The 22629-nt window shown below is 37.6% G+C and overlaps 4 protein-coding genes and 1 long non-coding RNA gene across 7 annotated transcripts; 2 read left to right on the top strand and 3 right to left on the bottom strand.

The window, feature by feature from the left end:
* Positions 1-245: 245 nt before the first annotated feature.
* LOC136117345 (uncharacterized) lies at positions 246-908 on the bottom strand. Its single transcript, XR_010654882.2, has 2 exons — positions 550-908; positions 246-481 (listed from the first exon to the last, which is right to left on the bottom strand). It is a non-coding gene; the product is annotated as an uncharacterized lncRNA (long non-coding RNA).
* Positions 909-12345: 11437 nt separating this feature from the next.
* On the bottom strand, positions 12346-17616 carry LOC108017082 (uncharacterized). Of its 3 annotated transcripts, none has more exons than XM_017084045.4 (2): positions 17478-17616; positions 12346-12748 (listed from the first exon to the last, which is right to left on the bottom strand). In XM_017084045.4, exon 2 carries the CDS (start codon positions 12574-12576, stop codon positions 12346-12348), a length of 231 nt encoding a protein of 76 aa, XP_016939534.1. In that variant the 5' UTR covers positions 12577-12748; positions 17478-17616. The 3 variants fall into 3 exon arrangements, with proteins under 3 accessions (XP_016939534.1, XP_070850496.1, XP_070850495.1); XM_070994395.1 differs by lacking the exon at positions 17478-17616 and adding an exon at positions 13540-13894; XM_070994394.1 differs by lacking the exon at positions 17478-17616 and adding an exon at positions 13583-13894.
* Positions 17617-18730: 1114 nt separating this feature from the next.
* Positions 18731-19662, top strand: LOC108012155 (uncharacterized). The gene is made up of 2 exons (XM_017077450.4): positions 18731-18966; positions 19020-19662. Exons 1-2 carry the CDS (start codon positions 18746-18748, stop codon positions 19555-19557), a joined length of 759 nt encoding a protein of 252 aa, XP_016932939.3. The 5' UTR covers positions 18731-18745; the 3' UTR covers positions 19558-19662.
* A 170-nt stretch (positions 19663-19832) lies between these two features.
* Flad2 (Flavin adenine dinucleotide synthetase 2) lies at positions 19833-21147 on the bottom strand. Its single transcript, XM_017077033.4, has one exon. The coding sequence runs from the start codon at positions 21062-21064 to the stop codon at positions 20300-20302; it is 765 nt and encodes a 254-aa protein (XP_016932522.3). The 5' UTR covers positions 21065-21147; the 3' UTR covers positions 19833-20299.
* Positions 21148-22066: 919 nt separating this feature from the next.
* Positions 22067-22555, top strand: Vm34Ca (Vitelline membrane 34Ca). Its single transcript, XM_017075606.4, has one exon. It carries the CDS (start codon positions 22121-22123, stop codon positions 22475-22477), a length of 357 nt encoding a protein of 118 aa, XP_016931095.1. The 5' UTR covers positions 22067-22120; the 3' UTR covers positions 22478-22555.
* The last annotated feature ends 74 nt before the right edge of the window (positions 22556-22629 follow it).

Genomic DNA, 22629 nt, shown 5'->3' with positions numbered 1-22629 from the left:
AAAATTAAGGGAAAAATTTATTAAAATAAGAAAAAAAATATTTATGATGTAGGATTACATCATTTTACATTTTACACCTTACATTTGAGGAATTTGGTTGGTTTTGTATACCAATGTTGAATTTTAAATGGATAAAACCGTTTCTAATTTTAATGGCAATTATTACTACAGTCTGAAAATTTTTATATTTACCTGAATTTATTAAAGATTTATTTTACATAAATACTTTTTATAAACATATAAATAAATATAACAAATGGAAAAATCCTTACCTCAGACAACCCCGGCGTGAACTCGAACCCGCAACTGCTCACACCATAGCCAGACGTCTTAACCATTCGGCCACGCGTGCTTCTTGTCATACAATGACTAAAGAGGGCTAAGGTGCTTTTGGTCCAGCTTTACGCATACAAATAACGTTTATTCTAATCTAAACCTTTTTAACAACCGTTTAAACAATTTGGTAAATAGAAAAGTGAAACTAATAAGAATAAAAATTACATAAATTAAAAAAAAAAAGAAAAATAAATAAACAAAGGGTACACTTGCCGTGGCGTGGGCTCGAACCAGGTACTTTTGTTCGATTGTTTATTGACCGGACGTCTTTACCAGCTAGACCACCATCAAAATGTATAAAAAAAGTCACTTTCTCTTAAAATATGGGTATTTCTTTCCTAAATTTAAGTAAGAATTTACCATTATTTCAAGAAAAAAAATCAAGAAAAATTCGCCATTAATTGAAGAAAAAGTGGGATTCTTCCTCTTCTTCATTACAAAAAAAAAAAAAAAATTATGGCGAATTCCTTAAATTGTAGGCATTTTTTCTATAATCAAGAAAATATTTCTTAATTCAATGGCGTTTTGAAATCACGGGCGATTTTCTAATATTTATGGTAATTTTTTTTTTGAGTGCAGCAAAAACTCCTATTATAATATTAAAAAACTTCCCAAACTATTGTAGGTTTATGAGGGTTTAAGGATTGTTAAATTTGTATTTAATTTTATGTACTGGCTTAATTGAATTTTAAGTACATTTTTTTCATATGCTTAGTTCCCAGTTTCGGCCCACTGTGCACAGCGTCGTGAAGTTGCCTTCTCGAGTAAAGATTACTTTTTCCCCATTGCCCAAAACAACTGCAGCGCATAAAGTATGCAAACTTGCACTTGTGTGCGTGCAGCTTTCAGTCATCTGCATCCTTATGCACTTTTATTTGCATAAGCCGGAGCAAAAGTTTATGTGGAAGAGCTGAAAAATCGGTGCGTGGATGGATGGGCATCCTGCAGTTCGTCCTCCCACATCCACATCCGCATCCCCACGCATTCCACATTCCGCATGCGCTCGAGTGTAAAGTAAACATACAATAAATTATAAGCGCCCGCCCACTCAGGGGGCCACGCCCACCTGGCACACGGAAAAGTGCACTTGGAAAATGCCAGTGGAAATTAATGAGACGTGATGAGAAAGGTGCGCTCCGCAAAATGCTTCAATTTATGCAGTTTAGCTGCAGCATCATTCGATTCAGCGAACCGCAAAATTTTCATTGCGGAATTTCACATTTGACTTTTCCGGCTTGGGAATTGCCTATCTCAGTAAGTTCTAGTGCAGCAGTAATTCAAAATTAGGTACTGAAATGCAGGTAATAAATCTTGCAAGCTATCCAAATGTTCTTGCCTGTTGTTTTTTTTAGTATAGCACACTAATGAGCCATTGGGGAAATTGCCATATGAGCACGTACTTAATTCCACTGAGTGATTTACAATTAAAACACTCAATTATTTAAAGCTTGGCTTACATGTAAACAAAATTATTCATGTTTCCAACTTTTAACTGTTTAATTTGATTCAATTAAAATCGAATTGATCCATTTATTATGCTTTTTCAACTGTGAGGAGTAGCAATAATGTGTGCAAATGAATAATAATTTTAATTCATATGTGTACGGTGTGTATATGCAAGCTGCGGCTCATCATGATATAAAGCTAAAATATAAATGGAATGAAATTGAAGGAATTCAAAACTAATCACTTTTAATTGGTAAAACAACATTTTAAAATGTTTTCTATACTTGAAACTAAATTCGAATTGTCGCTAAAATAATGCTCTCAAATTTTAAATTTATTTCTCCAATGATTTCTAACCTTTAAGCTATGAAATCCCAAGAGTATACTAAAGTTAGCTAACTATTGGAAATGACTCAACTGTTATGTACCTAATTTCCAAAGTTTATGTCGATAGGCTTGGCAACTTTTTGGCAATAAATGAGAACAATAAGTTTGCCAACATTTTCGATATGAGAGACACCAACTAAAAGCTAATCAACGTCAGCCTAATCATAATAATTAGCATCAACTCCAAATGCAATTAGCTGCGACATGGCGAAACTTTGCAGCTTTAATTTCGTTTTTCTCGTCGCTCATACAGCCGACTGCCGACTAATTAGGAACTTTTCCATGCAGGCAGAGGAAGGAAAAAGCAGCACAACATAACATTCTGTGTTTTATAATGTGTGGAAACAGCCAGCCTTCAGCAGTCATCAGCTGGGACTTGGGCGCCGTATCCTCATAACAGGAAGCAGCCCGTCAGCAGCAGCAATACATCCACATCCCCATCCACGTCCACCCATCCGACCATCCCACCATTCAACCATCCCACCATCCACCTTCATCTTTTATGTTCCGGAGTCCGGACTCCGGGGCGCGGAAACTGCAGCGTCGATTATGTCATTCGAGAGTCGCCCCGGAGCCAGAGTTCCCCGCCATATTTGCTATATCGCCGTAATGCATGTCTTATCTGTCGCATCATTGGCAACATCGCTGGCAGCACCAGCAAAAACATCCTTATGGAACATGCGATAATGATTAAATCAACCCAGTGTACGAGGTGTTGAACTCAAATATTTGCATTGTTTACAACTTTATTAATTAAAGAGACATGCGACATGGAGCGGCATAAATTTTAGAAATTATCATTTTAACGAGCTGCGCAAGTACTTTTGTTTGCTGATATCATAACTCTTTTTAAAGTGAACAATTTCAATAATTATATTTGCTCTCAAATGTAAATATTGTATTTTAAAGACGCTTTTTACCACTTTAAAAGTGTATCTCGTCGTTAAATGTTGTACAATATGTCCCTCTTTAAAATGTTTAAGAAACAAAAACTTTGTTAAAGGGTCCTGATAACTTTCCTACAATTGGATAAATATTAACTACCTTTGTTATTTAGCAGATAGATATAAGCAATACAAAGGTACTATATTTGTCTATCATCTTATGTAAGTGTTTTACAAATATGTTTTTTCCTGCTTTATAATTACTACTATTTTAAAGCATATCAATATATTTTTAAAATTTTTGACATAGGTACAAAAGATATACAGAGTATACTCGAAATATAAGAACTATATAAGTACTTTTAGTTAATTTAAAATACTTAAGAGGCACTTTAATTTTATATCATTAAAAAAGCTTAACATATGCCTCGAAGTGCAGTAACACAGTATTGATGAAATGAACTCGAATTTATTTCTTCTTTTTTATACTGGCCAGCAAAGTTGACGCCACTCCATTGAAGGCCACTTGGAGTGTCATTTCAGCGCTGCCAATGGCATGCACCATAAATCCTTCTGTGAAGAGCAGTTGCGCATACGCATTGCCACTAAATTAGCGCCGACATTGTTATTATGGCCATAAGCAAATATCAATTAAATTTGAATAAAAATGCAATGGACATAAATCTCGCCTGGCGTGGAAATGAGCTGGCCAAACAAAGATGCCAAATGGGGTGCCAAATGAGGCGCAACCACTTATGGCTTTCGGCAGGATGCGCCAGGACTCGCATCCTGACACGCATCCTGCCACGCATTATAGGTTTATTATGTGCCCTTTGGCCTCGCTGCACTCGATTCTCGTTTCTGGCTCCATTTCGGAATCGGATTCGTATTGGGGCTTATCCTGCGACTCTGGCTGCATCATTTACCATTCGCCTTTATGCTAAAATAAATGTGCATAATTTGTCGACATAAATCCCGGCGTCTACTCGTCGTATTGGGGTTTTATTCCGGTGCGGCAGGGCACGACTTGGATCCATTGGATCGATGGGCGTTGGGTTTGTGGTTTGGCTGCAGTTAATTTGCTGCCTAATTGAGCGAATTGCTAACAAAATTTGTTTCTGAAGTAATACAAAAGTTAGCTACAATTTTCGCTGACGGTAAACGGAGAAAAGTTGCAAGGTTTTAAAGGTAATTGGTAATCGTTTTGCCGCAGACAGCACTGAAAATACCAACAAATGCTATTGGTTATTGTCAATGCAATTTGATATTTCACAAAAAAAATAGTTGAAAGCAAAATACAAATTATTAATGATAATTGCAACTGCAGAATGCAATATGGCGATTATAATGAAATATTAATATATAAATTAAGTCCTAAGCAAAACAAATGAATTTTGATATAAACAATATTGGTTAGTGTCCCATCACCCTTTTTGTGTTATTAAAGTTCCAAAAAAATTGTAAAGCCCACAAAACTTTTGGAAGTAAGCTGATGAATTTTCTTAAGAAGTATCGATTAAAGATTAAACCTTGCTTCCACTGTATTTTAAATTCGCAGTGAGCTACCGTATCTGTAATTTACATTTGCCTCTTTCTTGGCTCTTGCGTGGCTCGGACATTCGAAAGCTGACTTGACTTTTAAATTGGTCTAACCCAAGGAACACAGCCAAATGCCGCCCCATGAGGTCCTGTCAGTGGCAGGAGTGACCTTCAAATGCCAAGCCAAAACCATATCAACAAACTAAACCAGAAATGCAACAGTTTTAAAAAGAGCGGGCAAAAAGGTAGTTACCCGAAACGAAAACTTTGTGTGCAGCCTAATGCAAGGGTAAACACGCATGCCACGCCCCCTGTAATCGCTATAAGGACTCCTTTTTTTTTAGGAGGGGGGCTTATAAGGGGAGCATAACATTTCGTAATTGAGGCGCAAGTTTCTGATGGCATGATATGAGTACGAGTACGAGTAAGTTCAAATGCAGCCTCGTCTTGCCTCAACGCTTCGCATGCCTGCCACACAATGCCGCACATGTGGAGATTAGAAAAGGGGTGGTGGTGGTGGTGCAGTGTGGGCGGTGGTGCAGTGGGCGGCAGTGGGTGGACGGACGGGCCTGGAGACGCCAACGCGTCCTTGAGCGCACTTTTCTGCCACTTGCCTTCTATTTGTAATTTTAACGAGCTTGCCTTTGCCTTTGCTTTTGTTTCTTTGCATTTCCCGCTGAGCTGCTGTATTGCTGCTGCTGTTTTGCTATTTTGCTATTTTGCTTACTGTGTACCGTGTGTTTGTGCAGCTCCATGAGTGGCGAGCACTTGTGCAATATTTGCAGCAGACGCTCAAAGGACTTTCTTGTCTTGTTTTTTCCAGCCGAATCATACCCTTTTCGTCTGTGTCTCAGAAGAAAACGAATTTCCTTCAGCATTTCCTGGCTGTCTCGCTGTGCATTTGCAGAAGATTTGATATGGGGCGCACACACACACTCACCCACCAAGAAAGCAACTCTCTTTTTTCCTGTCGCCCCCCTCCCCCCCGGCAATTTCCGGCGGAAGCGCGAAAAACTTTTGCAGGTATTTAAGTGGCCTCTCCTGCGCCTTCAAACTTGGCAACATTCCCTAGGCCAACTACTTACTTTGGCCCATTCACCGCATTCAAGATCTTGGCGTCTTCGCCTTGCGCCATTCTTCAATGTGCACACTTCCGTTTCCGGCCTTGGACATCGAGTTTCGCAGAGCGACAGCGACAGCAAAACAACCAGCTCAAACTGCAAGTATTTTTAATCGTAATAGACGTCCTAGTACTGTTCATTAAAAATTAAATAAAAAAGCAAACTTTCTAAATAACGGGGCGCCGAAAGTTAGGCAATTCAATTTGGGAAAACGCCACAGTGGATTCCTATGCACAAAAAAAACGTAGCCATTAAGTGAATTTAATATTTTATTTTAATCATATGCGCTACGTTTTTTATCTCTTGTAGTTGACATTTAACTACAAATAAACAAATATTTAATATACTAATAATAAAAAGAAAAATTTTTAATGTCACATTTAACAATCGTTTCCAATAATTTCCAACTTGATTCAAATATTTTACTACCTTTTTAGTTCAATATGTATATACTTAATTGTAATCCATTGTTCCATTAACAGAATTAAATACTGAAATTTGAACTTTCATTCTTAAAACCGATTTAGAAGCCCAAATATACAAAATAAAAGTTTAAAAATAATAATAAACAATCATTAATTTGGTGTAAAATTGGTTTGTACCCAGCAATAGACGAACGAATTTCTTTTTATATTTTATACTAATACAAGCTTCCAACAAATTTTAAAAATAAAATATGCTCCGCATTAGCTAGAAGAATAGTTAATTATTTGTTACAACTTTTCCAAGAATTATCGTTTAGGCCATAAATTATATTACCCAACTTAGGCCAACCAACACAATTCTCGACTAAGTGCATACACGGATATGTACAACCGAACGTCCTTAAGTAGGGACTACAGTAATGATTTGCATATGTCTTTCGGCTGTCGGGACACGACATGGCATGAAATACGATTTCGTATTTACTTTTACAGCAAATTGCTTTTAGTGGCTGCGACTTGGACGCGCCTAACAAATTATGTAAGCACTTTCAATGTCCCCGCTGTGTGCGAATGTGTGTGCGGTTGTGGCCCCTGATTTATGTTTAAGAAACGTTCGAGACTTCCACCGAAATAAGCCCAAAACCAAAATGAACCGCAAGTCACCTTCTCACTCATAAGCCAATTTTAATTAAAGCCAAACATTTTAGGTAAACTGGGAATGCAAGAAAAATGCAATAAACTGGTAGAAACTGGAGGAGAAGAAAATGTGTCAGGGAAAATGCGGAATTTGCCATTTGCTGGGTGAAAGTGAAAGCGGAAAAGAAAGGAACGCAAAGGTATTTAACTATGCACTCTGCTGACACGGTAAAAAAGGAAAGGTGTGTCCTGTGGACAGGACAACCGGAGAGAAAGCCAAAGTGAATGCAATGAGCCGAAGGCAGCAAAAGGCCTTCGTCCTCTAAGCTCATCAGGCAACTTTTCATCCCATTTTCCCATTTTTTATTCATTCAAGTTTTGAATTTTCGATGCAAATTAATTGGTCTTGCAAATTGTTATGGGGCAGCTACCAGAAATATAGTTGGCACTGCATAAAAGGCAAGAGACTGTAACTAGGAGTACTAAATTAAAAACTTAAACTTTAAAATTGTATAGACTGTTTTTCACACTCCACTAAAGCAAGAGACTATAACTGGGAGTACTAAATTAAAAACTTAAACTTTAAAATTGTATAAACAATTTTTACGTCCTACTAACTTGTTATCATTCTTCAAAATCGTATATGATTTTCAAATTTGTTAGAATCGTATATTCGACACCAAAAACTAACAACACTACGATTGCCTCTAGCAATCTTTTAAACATAATGTACCCTTCACAACCTTTTTTATTAAATACCTATATATTCATTTATTTTTACTTATCCAATCTAGAGACAGGAAATTTATAATAACAGAGCTTATTGGTTATAATGACCTCGATTACAGTATTTGTTAAATGATTACGCCCCCAAAATGCCATCGATTTTAGGAGCAGACCTCCTTTTTTTCGTGGCTCCACAATGGAAGGGAAAATGGTAAAGTAAATCGATTTTCGCCCAACCGAGGTGGTCATTAAAGGTGTGTTCTATTCTGCTAGGGACAGGTGAGCGTGACCTGGCAAATTACTTAATTAACGCACTTCTCTCACAAAGGCAAACTTGGTCTATGTCAGTCAACTTCGGTGAGTATTTCGAATTGCAAAGAGACCAGACGTCGACCTTGTTACTCACAGACGGAATTGTGTGTAAATGCCATTGAGTTTGGTATTTCGGTGTGGGACTTGACCTCTTGACCTCACCGAAAATCGACGAGCAGTTTAAAATTGTGGGGAAAATCAATGGAATTCGAGAAACTCTAATCACAGGCTGTCACCCCGAATGCCACAACCTTTTGTGGCCCACATTGACAGGCCTCCATTAGTGAAATCAAGTATGCAGACTTTGCCAATTAGATGAATTTTTTATGTTGCCAACAAATAAGCCATAAAAAGTGTCAACATGTCCTGTAGACAACCAGCACACACAGTATGTATACCTATACACACGTTCGCCTTCCATCTACATGTAAAACAAAAACAAGTTTTCTCTCCCATAATCTTGATCTACTTTTCATGTACCGCGCAACGAGCTCTTTGGCTTATTATTTATTGGCTTTTTGATAAGCCAAATTGCCAAGTGAGCGTCTTTCTTTACGACTTCATAATGCCAGCCCTCTTCTGTAAAGGCATTCTCATAAATCTTACGCCTAAAGTCTGAGTGGTTTTTTGTTTTTCCAGTTTGATTTCTTTGTGACTCCTTCGAGGGCCATAAAACAATTACCAGGACCTGTTTAAAATTGCATTTGCTATTGACAGTGGGCAAGCTGGAAAAGGCAAACAGGACACACAATCACAGAAATGGGTCCCTCGCCCTGATTCTCAGTTTGAAACACATTCTGTTTGCCCAGGCCCTGGGACGATTCTCGCATGTCTGTCAACATACTCCACAAATTTGCTTTGCCATTCAATATTGATGCTTGCTAAACATTTTCGGTCGAGTCGTGATGATTCGAATCCACATTGCGCATACGACTAGTGAACAAAGTGGTTAAACTCTACTATGATGAGTTACGACAACTGGCCAGATTTTATTTGCCTAGGGTTTATAACTAATTCGGAATGATTTGCTGGGGGTTCAATGGAGCATACGTGGGGAGCTAAAGAGTATAACTTGTTTTATAAGAATCTAAAGGATATTAAACCTTTTAAGTCTAAATTCTATTTACAAATAAATATATTCAACAATGAGCGTTCCAACGAGTTTTTATTCGATATACTAAAAAAATACAATATCGTATTTATTTCTGAAAGTTTTTATAAAAGTATTAAAAAGATAGTAAAGTAAAGAAAAAACTTAGTTTTTTTAGCATGTTCAACATATGTTTACTTAAATTTATTTGACAATCCTTGATGGAACTCTCATTGCAAATAATAACTACTGAAAATAGTAAAATAAATAAATTGTACTCACTTTACGTCTGTATTATTTTTATAAATAATGCCAATTGCTGGAGCCATTCGTTGATTTCATTTCCGATTACTGGTGTTTATTATAGCAGCTACAGGTTATTAAAGTATTGAATGCTTTTCAGTTAAACATATACTTTTCAATGGTTATGGATAAACAATTACACTTTGCACAGACACAAAAACATTAGCTTTAATTTTCTCTTTAAGCTAGATTTGAAAATATTTAATATTTTTATATTAAAACATACATATATATTTTATTTTTTATTAACACACGTATGTAAATAACTGATGGTTTATTTTATAGACACCAATCGAATGAGAACTGCAAGTAGAAAGAGGAAAAATAAATTAGACATGGGAGTTACAGAACTCTTTTTAACATTTTAGTCACATACACACCCCATCCCCCCTCTCCCTACCAAAACCCTTTATCTAATTTTCCAAAAAGCCATTCCGTGACCTTGCCAAAAACATTAATAACAATTCTCCTGGTATAATTTGTTGTAAATGCACGCGTAAGCGGAGCTAACCCAAAAGCAACGCCCACTGAACAATTTGATTGCACAATGGCTAGACACAACAACATTTTGACAGGATATCCTTGCTGAGTATGTGTGTGTGTGATTTGGTATAAAAGCACATAAAGGATAATAAAGGGTTTAGCTACGCATACAAATGACAAAAAGTATATATCGGGTTCACATGTGTTTGTCTGTACAGTTTTAGGAAAAATGTTTCGTGTTGCACAGTGGTAATATATCGGTCTCTAAAATAAAACCTTTGTTATCTATCACAGAAACAAAATACATTTTTGGATTGTTTTTGTGTACTTTGAGCAGCAAGTAAATACAACTTAAGAAAAATAAATATACAATATTTATTAAAGGATAAAAATAAAAACAAATACAAGGAATATTATTTTTTGAATAAATTCAGCTCGGACATTTTTAGAGTAAATAGATAAATCTAATCAAATTTTTTGGGAATGGAGAAGCATAAGACCTTAATATACGACTGCTTGGAAGCTAACCAAATGAAAACAATTTCCCCACACGTTATTTCCACATGTTATTTTGCTGTTAATGTGGGCTCTGTGTTCTCTAAGGGTCAACCCTTTTTTTCTAATACTTTTATTCCATTTTGTCATGTTTGTTGGAGCAGCTGTGCCAAAGGCATTCCAAAAAAGAGATTGAGATCCCATTTTCTGACATTTAATGCACGTTTCCGGCATGTTCACCAAATAAAGAATAAATTTCGCTTGGGCTTATGTCACATGAGTAAAGCCATTTACATATAGATGAAAATTTCAGCAGAATAAAAACAAGGATTAAACATGTTCCTTCAAGGATTTAAAACTCGCATAAAAATCCTCGAACGAAAGAAAGCATTAAAAAGTGCATGTTTACGGTTGCCATAAAGTACGATAATATAAAAATAAATTCAAAGCTGACAATATCAGCGCAATAACGACTCCCTCCATTTACGAGTTGCCTCTGTTGTAATACGTTGCTTACGACCATTCCAAAGTATAAAATAAAAAAATATTTAAGGTGGTATTACATTTCTAGGAGTTAAAAGAGTTTATGGTTCCACATGATGCAAAAATTTCTGATGTAACTCACAAATTTAGTCTTTTCTTTTTATTTCACACTGTGTTCTCAAATATATTATAAAACATTATGACGCAAAAATTTCTGATAGAAGTCACAAATTTGATCTTCCTTTTTGTTTCGCATTTTATGCTCAATTATATTATAAGACATACATATATACTTTATACGTATATGTAATATATATCGTGTAAATATTTTCACATCTCACTAAAAGGCTTTTAAGCTGCATTCTTCACTATGCCAAACGCAATGAATTATTTGTAGACCGTTCAGTCTATCGTCCGAATTTAAACGCACCTTAAATTATTCATTGGGAATTTTCACAAATTTGTGGCCCCTGGATTAATTAATTTCTTGGCTGTAAACGAATAAATTATGACCCCTGGCAGGATATCTTTTATTTTTCCAAAAACCTGTGGCCCAAAAGCCAACAACAATAAAAAATACCAGGCCTCACCCACGCAAACTGAAAATGTAGGTCAGCAATGTGAATTGAAAATCAGAATAAAAACAAAAACAAATACCACATGCTCAGACCGACACACATGCGGTGGGAAAATGTGTGCGAGTGTGTGTTCTTTGAGCTTTGTCGCAGTGTAAAATCAATTTTCATGAAATGTGCCACGCGTCGTATGAGTAATCAGCGGGGACAAGCCAAACAAACAAAGCCTGGGCACGAACAAAGGGCAGAACGTATGCGTAATTCGTGTATTGACGGCGGCAACATATTGTGGTATAAATCAATTTAGCGCTAATTTCAATAAACCAAACGGGCCCATAAAACACCAATTGATATAATTCGATAAGTAGAAAGGATGGCGGCTAAGGACCAAGCCAACTAGTCGACAAGTTATAGCTCGGAACTATTTTTAGATGACCTTACTCACTGGATTAGACCATGTGGCTTAGTAAATCCATTAAATTATACAGCTATTGGCTTTTAAATAATAGGCCCGTTTAAGAAATCAATATAATATAATAAACAAAACAAATTAATATCTTGTTACATGTCTAAGTATAGTTAAAGTCGTATCAAATTTAATCTAAGTGTTCTGGAAATAGGATGTATAAAAAAATGTATAAAATTTTAATAATTAACTAAAATTTAAAATGAATTTCCAAGCAATACAACTATGTCTGCGGCCATTAGATTATTTCAAACAAAATGTAATATACTGCATCTTTCTACTGTATTCAAATAAAACAAAACATGTTTGATGACCTACAGACAAAGAAAAATCCTGATTAGACCCTTGTTATGTGTTAAACAATTAAATAAATATATTGGCTTATTTTAAGAATTACTAAAATAATATTATGTTTCATCTTAACCCAGTATTTACACCACCAAAAAATTCTTATCCACTTAAAAATAAAACCCTCCCAAAAGTAGGCAACTGAATTTTTACCTTGTTTATGCGTTTAGTTGAACATTAATTTCTGGTACGTTTTGTGGTTTCAGTATGTTTGCATTTATCTGTATAATTGAAGCATTTTTGGTTGGAATATTTTTTTTGCACTGGATGATAGTTTTTGCTTGCAGTTTTCATATCATCAGGACTATGATGATGAAGTAGCAACAACACATGAGAATCTTAAAGTTGGGCAATTTGTAGCCTTTGTGCTTTTGTTTGTTTAGCTTGGCCTGCAACTGCAGTTGAAGTTGGAAGTGCTCGTAGCCCGAATTGGATGTGCGGATGACGTTATTCTTTCCACCTTCGTGACCTCCGTCGCTATTGTCACCGAATTTGATGTCGTCGCAGGTTTTTATGCACATCTTCCACGGCTGACCTTTTTTTTGCTATTCGGATTATCCGGCGAGAGAATTTATTTGATTACACTTTCACAGTTTCACAATGGCTTTTCCTCGTGTGTGCTCATTTCCCTTTGCAGTTTATACGCGCAGTTTGTTATCAAAGTCAGGGGTTTTCATGGCTGGCAAACTTTGTCTGTAGCAATTTCCATAAAATATGTGAAAAACCAAAGAAGAACTTCAGTTAAAGTTAGTTGATCAAACATTTGCTGGCCAAAAATCCAAGAGGTTAATAAACATAAAACGGAAGCACCAACTCAAACTGAAAGGAAATACAATGATAGCTCGTTGAGGAAAAACAACAAGCAAAAACCCATTGAATATGGTTAGCAGAAGGAGGCTATTTCCTTGGACACACAAAGTTGGTGATTTTTGGGTGGGTACATTTTTAAGCACATTTGTTTGCTAACCCTAGACATATTGCCTGTGTATCGGCTTGCCAAGGAAATTAAAAGCGAATAAATAAAAAGATAAAAGAAGAAGCTAAAAAATAGTTAAAAATAAATAAAATACATGTAGCAAAAACAAATTCTTTATTAAATATATGCTTAAAAGGCAAAGAGTACTCAAATATAAGTGGACAATTCGTAATTATAAACCTTCTCTGTATTTCTCATCATTTAAATAAATCAATTAACAAATAACATTTTTTCGTCTCGCAAAATTAGGCGTTCTATAACATTGAAATTAAAAATCGTTCCACTAAATATATGTAAATGTTCCTTGTGAGTCTTAGAAACAAAAATAAATAAAAAAACTCAACTATTTCCCAATTAATACATTTATACATTTACGTGTAGATAATTCGGCTTTGCTTATTTTAGGCTATCAATTTCTTTTATAAACGATAAGATCCACTGTCCACTTAAATAGTTATCCCCGAAATTCAGTTTTTACGGCAAAGTTTAAGCTTCTACTTTTCCTGACCATGAAATTCTTCGTTTCCCAAGCAGTTAACTTTATCACGCACCCGTTTTCAACCAACGGAACAGAATGGCGAGGCATAAAACATTTGTTTTGGCCAAGGGTGAGGATGCTCCAGGGAGTCCTTCGGGCTGAACGGAGACGACAAACGCGTTTAATTCAATCTCATTGGGAAACATCGCACATACGCCGCGTGCGCCCGACCGAGAGGCCCCACCTGGACAAAAACTGGAGAAATAAAAATTTTGCGCAAGTTTGCAACTTTCACTTTTCACTTCATTAGACGCGAACTTTTGGCGCTGATATTGTGGCTGCTTTAGTATGTCGCTGTTATTTCCTCTTTTTTTTTTTTGGCCGTGTGGCAAACGCTTCGTTTGCCTGCGTTTTGTATACTAAAGGACATGGGCTTGCCACTGGATGCCAAGCAGCTGCGTCCTCAGGTCCTGTGGGAAGAAAACTCTCTGTCTCTCTTGGCTCTCTGGGTTTTTAGCCAAAAAAAAAAGAAATGTGCGCGCGCAGGAGCGTCCGGAGAGTTGCCAACTTGGCCAGTTCCTGGCTTGTTTATAAAAACAACAACACAACAGTTGGGGAGTACGAGTACCCTTATATGTAGTATGTCCAGAGCCATCGTCGTTGGCCATGTTTTTCAGCTGCTGGTATGCTGTTGCTATTGCCCGCTGCACTTAACTTGAACTTTTGGAGCTGGCCTGTCGAAAAGTTGGCAGCGGACAACTTCAAGGCTTTTTAAAAGATTTCGCTTGACGCTGAGACATTCAGGCGTTGGCCTGGCCAAAACACTCCCATATATTCTCTCACCCATATATGTACGACTACTCCTTAGCCACATCCTTGCGCGGCTCACACGCCCACCAAACGACTTTGAAACAAATTCACGCTGGCCTTTGGCTTTGGCATTGGCCACTCTCATTAAAGCCAGAAGTTATTGTCTTGTTTGGCATACAAAGCGGAATATGTGTATGTACATAAGAAATACAGCCCATCAGGCTGACTAATTTGATGCTTTCAGCTTAGTGTCTGTCAATGAGTCTATAATGGAGCCCAAATGACTGCTCAAAATGTGGGTTACAACCGCATTTGGCTCTGACAAATAAGAGTCAATCTCATCGTGAAGAATAATAAATATATGCTCATCGGTCATATAACATACATAGTCTAAGACAATTCCAATCCTTCAATTACTTTTTAAATCGTTCCTATGTGTTGATGCAAAAATTCTTTAATAAACATAAAATTGATTTTTTATGGTAATTTCAGAGTTATTACCTCTTAAAGGTTTAAATTTAAGCAGCTAACAATTGGAATTTTGCGGTCTCGTCCTTGAATTCTCCAAAATTGCTTTGCCTCTCTATCTATCGATATACCTAAACAGAAAGTGGTTTGGTTTCGTTCGGATTTGTCCAGAGCAGTGTACATATAGCTGTTTTGCATATCAGCTCAACACTTAGCACTCCCTAAGCCCCCGGACTCCCCACCCGAGCATGGTGTTATATGGAAGTCGAGGCTGACTTGGGTATTCAACGAAATTATCATCTCGCTGTGCACGATTCGCCTTCGTACGTGTCGTCGCCTGGATATCCATGGAGCTGGAGCTTTCGCCTGTCCTTGTGCCTTGGATGGTGGCCCGTGGAAGTCCTGCTCATCCCGCTCATCCAGCCCCCGAACCACCCACTTCCTATAGCTGGCAGTGCCCACGGTCAAGCTGCTTATCTCACGCAAAACACTGGTTGCTTTGGCGAAAGAAAACGACGCGACTTGCCAAACAGGAATTGGGGCAAAAAATTGCAAAAGTGAAATGTCGAAATCTTTTCTATTCAAGGCAGAGAACGAAAAATAGAATCGAAAAAATGATACACAAGTTTATAGCGTGCCAAAATCTTGTAGTTTTTTTGTACACCCATTTCAATTGTTTGATCCGACTTTGCCTCAACAAGTTTCTCGTTGAAGAACAACTATTTGCCTGAGTTAAAGCCTCTAGGCGGAGGGGTCATAAAAAAGTCAGGATAAGGAATTCGCAATGCTCTCGGACATGCACAAAAAACGACCTAGGGGTAGGATTTCAGCCGAGGCAGTTAAAAGGCAGTTTTATATTCATTACAAGTCAAGCTGCATGCCCAAAAGGAAGAACAACAAATGACAATAGCAACAGCAACATCAACAATTTACGACTCCAAACCGAGTAGGTCGACTTTTTTATAGTTACCTCAGTTCACCTCACATAATAGCAACCTTTTTTCTCCTGCTCACGAACACGTAGCCACCCACGCTCACAAAATGGCCAGTAAAAAGTAAAACAAAACCATCCAAACACTCTAAACGAGTCTTTAAATCAATATTAACGTACTTGGGTTTTATAATAAAAACTCCATAAATCAATACTCAATCCATTATTAGATTTAATTAAAAAATCTGATTATTTAGATTTAACAAATAATATTGGAAAGACTAACAAATTTTTTTGTTACAAGATAACAATAGATATTAAAAATTCACACTGCAAGTAGACAAAATACGATAATCACAGTTATGAAAACATTTGTTAAAACTTTTATAAAGAATTCTAAATCTGTGTTAAAAAGCTATATAAAAATAATAAGAGCAATTTAAAATATACCCAATTTTGTATATTTAAAATTTAAAACTAATGTGAAGGCTAACTGTTTTAAAAAACACTACAAAATCTACTACAAATTAACTTAAATAATTAAAACAAAAAATAATATTTTTTTAATTTCAAATTTTTTATTTATAAGTGTTAGCTTATTAAAGATAAATACGTTTTAGTTGAGTAACTTTTGACTGAGACAACATTTTACGAAATTGACTAGGCAAACTCTTTTGCCCCTCAATTAATTCTAATTTTACGACTCAAGTTAGTTCAAGTTTTGATAGTTGAAAGTCAAATACAAGGATCCTAAAACGCTTGATAAGCGTTTGACAAGTAAAATCTAACGGTAGAATTTGAAGGACGAGTCCGCGCACTACCACTCAAACCCCCACATATATATATACGTATATATACATGCTGTAGACACACCTAAGGTGAAGCCCCAAGTTGGCTTAGAAAACGGCAAAAATATTGCAGTGGCGAACAGGGGAACAGCTGAAAAAGTGAAAGTAATGGGCAGGCCGAAACTTTTTCTTTCGCTTAACTAACCTGGCTGAAACTCTACTCCGCTCAGCTCAATCTGAAGGACTTTCGGTCCGCAGTTTTCCGTTTCTGCCTTCTGCCTTTGGCGATTGCTTATTTGTTTTGCGCTAAAAATTAAGCGGCCACGAAAAGTTTGCGGGTTTGGTAAATTACTTTACACGCCACTTGAACACGCCAGGCAACGAACAAACCAACCAACAAACACGATCCAAACACATTTAATTAAATTAAAAATAATAGATAATGCTGAACGAAAAAGGAACTTCAAACAAACTGAATTGTTAAAACTTTGGGTTTAGGTAACAGAGAAAAGCAGTGGAAAGTTCAAGGAAATTAAAGGTATTCCTAAATTCCACCATGTTTCTGTAACTAAATTAATATATAGTAAACAAATAAATTGCCTCCACCTTTTAGACAACTCAAGGACTTGTCAATTTTCACAATTTACCCTCACTGACATCGGCTGATGTTGGCAACCCATCAATTATAATAACGATTGGCTTTCAATGGGAATACGGGATTGTTATCAGATATCGAGCACAGCAATTACTCTGCACACACACTACAACCCATGGGTTTCGTTTCTCAACTGATAAGTGGCCAACTTATTCAAGGAACGGCTCCAGTAAAACAGGATACAGAAAGTAAAGTGGATAGAATGGTTAAAGTCAAGCGAGTTGGCCGCACTTTATCGGGCAATTTCTGGCTGTTTGCCATTAAAGTGCCACGCATAAACGAAGCTGCCTGATAAGAGATACATTTTTTTACATACTTTCGTTTAAAGTTACAGGCGACGACAGCCACAACAACAAGACGAGTGATATAGGTTTTTGCACTAGACACGCACGTTGACATTCAATTTAGGTAAATGTGGTTTTATTGAATATATCTAACATATTTATATATTTTTTAATCGGCGAACAGCAACCACACAGATCTATTCAAGCTCTTCAAAACTGTTTTTTTGTTTCGGAAATGATTATTATAGGTATATAGATATATCTATGTTCGTTTTATCTTTGGGTATTTAATTTAGCTACTGTTGCTGTTTGTTGCTTTGGGGAAATTCTTCTGTATATTATTTGGTTTTTGCTTGAAGGTGCTGTGAGTGTGTTAACGAAATGAGGAAAGATTGTCTACTGAGTGTGCGAAACGGATCCGAGTCCTGTCGAACCCAAGGAGAGCTGCCTTCGCCGTACCACGGCGCGTATGTGTGATATGCGTTTCGTTTTGTTTTAGGAAAGTGCGCGCGCAAAATGCCAAACAGCTGTGCCGTCTCAGCTGCTGTTAAAATCTCTTTTAAAGGAGCGAGAGAGCGAGCGGGAGAGCGGAAGAAATGGCTAGAGAAAGTTTCCTCTGGGGCGCACGCTCACAACAGGAAAGCGGGTGGAGAAAGGGGGGGTGCTAAAGTGAAAGTAGCCTTGTTGATTAACATCCTTCAGAGTTTACCCACATTGGAAAGGTCGCCAATTTCACTGATAATAACATTCCTCCATGCTGGTAATGCCGCCACAGCTGTTGCGAGAGCGAAGCGGAAACGGAAAGAGCGCACCGGAAGTGACTTGGCCAAGTGGGATTTCCCCAAGCAAATTCAAAAGGCCAACAAATATTCCTGTTAGCCACAACTAAAACCGGAAAAGGCATTTTATTTCATAATTATTAATGAATAAAAATAAAGAAAAGATTTAATATCGAATATAAGCGTAATTAAAGCCCAATTACTTAATGAATACTGTTTCAGTTTTCCACAAACAACCAAAAATATGTTAAGCAATGACAAATACTAATGACTTTAATAATTAGAAAATAGATATTTATTTCCCTTAAAATAAAGGTTCTAAAAATATTTAATTGCCTAATTAACTATTGAAGTTTTACAAGCGCTTTACTATTATGGAAACGTAAATGAGAATGGTTCATTCCAGTAGTACCATCTTTTGAGAAAATGTAACTCAAACCACATACGTGACAGTATATCGCGAGCATTAGCTATCTGAGAAGTTCCGTTAGTCAAATCGAAAATATTAAAGCTACATTTACATGGCGATTTCTACGCCGAACACGAAGCCCCAGCAACCGGGAAAAATGACAAAGCAAAAGCATAAATCACTATATAACCCACTGAAGTCAGAAACTTCGTCGCACTCAGCGAAAATGGGCGAAATGTGGAACAAACCGTATATGGGAATAATAATCTTTTGCATAGTGGTCAGCAATGGAATGGCCATACCCACCGAGTTGGCCAGATACACTCAATTGGGGTAATCATTTTTATATGTAACCTATTTAATTTAATAAAGATATAATTTACCAGACAAGGACCATTAACGGAGGCCAACAACAGTGTAGTGAGCACCACGAATAACCTGGGTCTTAATCTGGACACGTCCTCTCCAGCTCCGGACTTTGAATACGCCCTTCTGGGTGAGGATCCGAAGGATCAGCAATGGTTTCGTGTTAGTCTTACCCCGAAAACCAACAAAACGGGCTACCGGGCACAGTTCGCCACCCGGAAGCATCCGCCCTTCGATTCGCAAGTTGCCCATCGGCACGATAAGACCATTCAGGATCTGCTCAACTGGCTGGACCGTTCCGAGGATCAGAGTCTGTTGAAAGTTTATCGTGACCTCTTGGCATACACGCCGCAGGCAGAGTCATCCCAGGAGTTTCCCCATGGCAACGAAATCGAAAAAGAGGTAAAGGTGCTAAGAAAGCAGGGATGCCAAAGACACGATCATCGACTGTTCCTTGTGGAAGAAGAGGGAACCAGCACTACAACATCACCACCACCAGGGCAAAGTCAACCCCAGTCGGCAAACAACTTGGTTTATTTCATAAAGGGGCTTAAGTAACCACTAAAAGTTATAGTACCACAGTTCGTTAACTTCACGTAATGGTACATTAAGCTATAAAATTAAATAGTATTTATATATTTAAAAGAAAGTATTGCAGCATAATCAACATTTTTCTATTTATTTACAACTGGGTCTGGTGGAATCAATAAATTTATATTGGGGTTTCGCGCTCTTCTCTTTTATGTTTAAACTTAAAAGATTGTTAATTCTAAGAATAAATATTTAAAACATATTATGAGAAATGTTAATCTTTTTATTGAATTTAACTGTAATTTTAAGTATTGGTGTAACTTTTAATACATATATTTGACATAAAATAACTAATTTATTGACTAATTAATAAAGCTTAAAAATATAAAGATGTTTTTCAGCTGGCTGCAAGTAAATGCATACTTAAATATAAATATTTTCTTTATCAAAGAATTTAAAACAACATGGTTCCTGAGCTTTTGGTGCAAATAGCTTTCGGCAAATTCACCTTTTTTCTAAAACTTTCACCATTTTTTCTCTTATACTCAAGTTAACTTTTATAATAAGCTAGGCCGGTTTGTTGAAGTTTTTGAAATTGTCTGATAAGCGAAATGCGGGCAACTGAAATGGGGTCTTGACAACGAATTGTCGGCCCAGTTAGCTGACACTTGCTGCTCCACTTTGGCTCACATTGGGTTGGGAAAAGAGAAGAAAGCAAGTCAAGAGCACAGCAAGAAACTTTGAGCTTGACCTGGACTTTGGCGGATGACTATTGCTTGGACTCGCCCACTGTGGCCTGACCCTGCTCATCCCTGTTGGCCCGCTCCAGGCGGATGTCCTCCAGCTCGTAGGCCGCGCGGTAGATCATCTTGTCCAGCTGCTCGTTGTAGACCAGCAGACTGGGATTCAGGCGCGTTGAACTGCGATCCCCCAGAGATGTATATCCCTGGTCGTAGAGGCAGCAGTAGGGCAGATTATTGGACCGCAAATAACTCCAGATGTCGTGGTAGCTCCAATTGAGCAGTGGGAAGATCCGCATCATCGGTGGCCATCCGTTGTCGCAGGGAAGCATCTCGTGGAGATTGCCACCCCCAGGATCGCTGCGACGGCAGCCGAGGAACATGGCCCGCACCTGGGGATCCTCGGCCACCAATTGCTGAAAGGCCAGCTTTAGAACACCCTCGTAGCGGCGCATTTGTAGTCCATACCGGTCAACACAGTCATCGACGAATTTCTCCAGCTCCTCGAAGGGATCCGCGGACTTTACATACACCGCTCGCAGTGGCATCGATGGTGGCTTATTTTTGGCTAAAATATCCAGCAAGACTGTGCAGTCCTTGCCGCCATTAAAGCACAGCATAATCTCATTTGGCTTATACAGACTCATTGCCCTTCTTATCAACTCTGTGGAGTGCTGAAGCTTGTCTTTCAATTGGTCATTCAATCTTTTCACTTCGACTGGTGGAACATGCAAACCGCGATTCTTAAGCTGAGAATGCCATACTCTGGGCCAGAACTGAGCTACCAATTTCATTTTAACAAGCTTAACAGAAACTCAAGCTAGTTGTCGTATTATATGATAACTGTTTTACAGCACATCATTTCGTTCGGATTTGTAAATCAATGAAAGCATTATCATTTCATAATCTATAACTAGATTGCCATTATAAAATTTGTGATTTGTATAAAATTTCGTTTTTCTTTAAAACAATCAGTATTAATATTTTTAAAATAGCTATTTTAAAAATTCGAACTTTAACTGAAACATGTAGCTAAATACTTAAGACAATTTAAATACTTAACCCAATTTTAAATGTAGTAATCCATAACTAAAAAACATTTCGAAATGTTCTAAAAATATAAAACTACCAAGATTCAGCAAACTTAAATCCGCCTAAATATTTCATACTAAAAGTACAATTGTGCAAAGTAAGCTCATCCACATAAAAGATTTTTTAGAACTTGAATAAAAATATTGTTGCTAAGCATATAAACGTTGTGCTATGCAATGCATTTTGGGCATTCCCGAAAATTTTTTAAGTTTTGGCAATAAGAATTTTTTTTAAAAAATCTAAAGTGGCTTAATTTTCTAAGTTTGTACACATTTTGAGTTTTAATAGTTCATAGGGTTTTTAGACATTTGGTACATGTCATGCAGAAAAAATATATGTTTTGGATTATATAGTCCTAGAATACCGCAGTGTAAAAAGAAAGGAGAATATTATTTAATTTTGAGTTCAGTACATTGCTTATTATTTGATTTATTTTTTGTGTTTCTCAAAGTTTGTTTCCGTTGCTCTCATAATTCATGAATTTGGCATACGACAATTTGTTTACTCAACAAGTTCAGTGGCCCAAAAAAAGAAGAGGAAATAATTTTGTTCTTTTCTCTTTCTGTTGGCCATGCAGAAAAAGCCCCATACACGTCGACTTCGAGGGGTCGTTGGTAAAGTTGCTAAACTGAAAACTTGGTCATTGCTTGCCTATGCACTTTTGATGGCACAGCGCAGAGTATATAAAGTGCAAGTGGCGAAGGCAGAAGCATCGCAGTCTGCTACCAACCAGTCTAAGAAACCACCAACCATCCAACATGAAGTGCATCGCCATCGTCTCCACCATCTGCCTGCTGGCCGCTTTCGTCGCTGCCGATAAGGAGGATAAGATGCTCGGCTCGTCCTACGGTGGTGGCTACGGCAAGCCCGCCGCTGCTCCTGCTCCTCAGGCCTACTCTGCCCCGGCTCCCGCTCCCCAGGCCTACGCCGCCCCAGCTGCTCCATCCTACAACCCGGTCTCGATCCCGGCCCCTCCCTGCCCCAAGAACTACCTGTTCAGCTGCCAGCCCAACCTGGCCCCAGTGCCATGCAGCGCCCCATCTTCCGGCTACGGATCCGCCGGTGCCTACTCGCAGTACGCCCCCGTCTACGCCCCCCAGCCCCTCCAGTGGTAATCAATAGATGCCATTGACCCCAAGGAACCACTACAATGCAAATAAAAAATAAAAAAAAATATTTATGTTTAACCATAACACTTCATTTGTTTAAATTGGCTTATCTGGGACATAAAGGTGGTATAAGGACACAAGCTTGTAGTACAAGCATC

Source organism: Drosophila suzukii, chromosome 2L, assembly GCF_043229965.1.
Source record: "Drosophila suzukii chromosome 2L, CBGP_Dsuzu_IsoJpt1.0, whole genome shotgun sequence".
Taxonomy (NCBI): Eukaryota; Metazoa; Arthropoda; class Insecta; order Diptera; family Drosophilidae; genus Drosophila; species Drosophila suzukii.
This window is presented reverse-complemented; position numbering and strand designations above follow the sequence as displayed.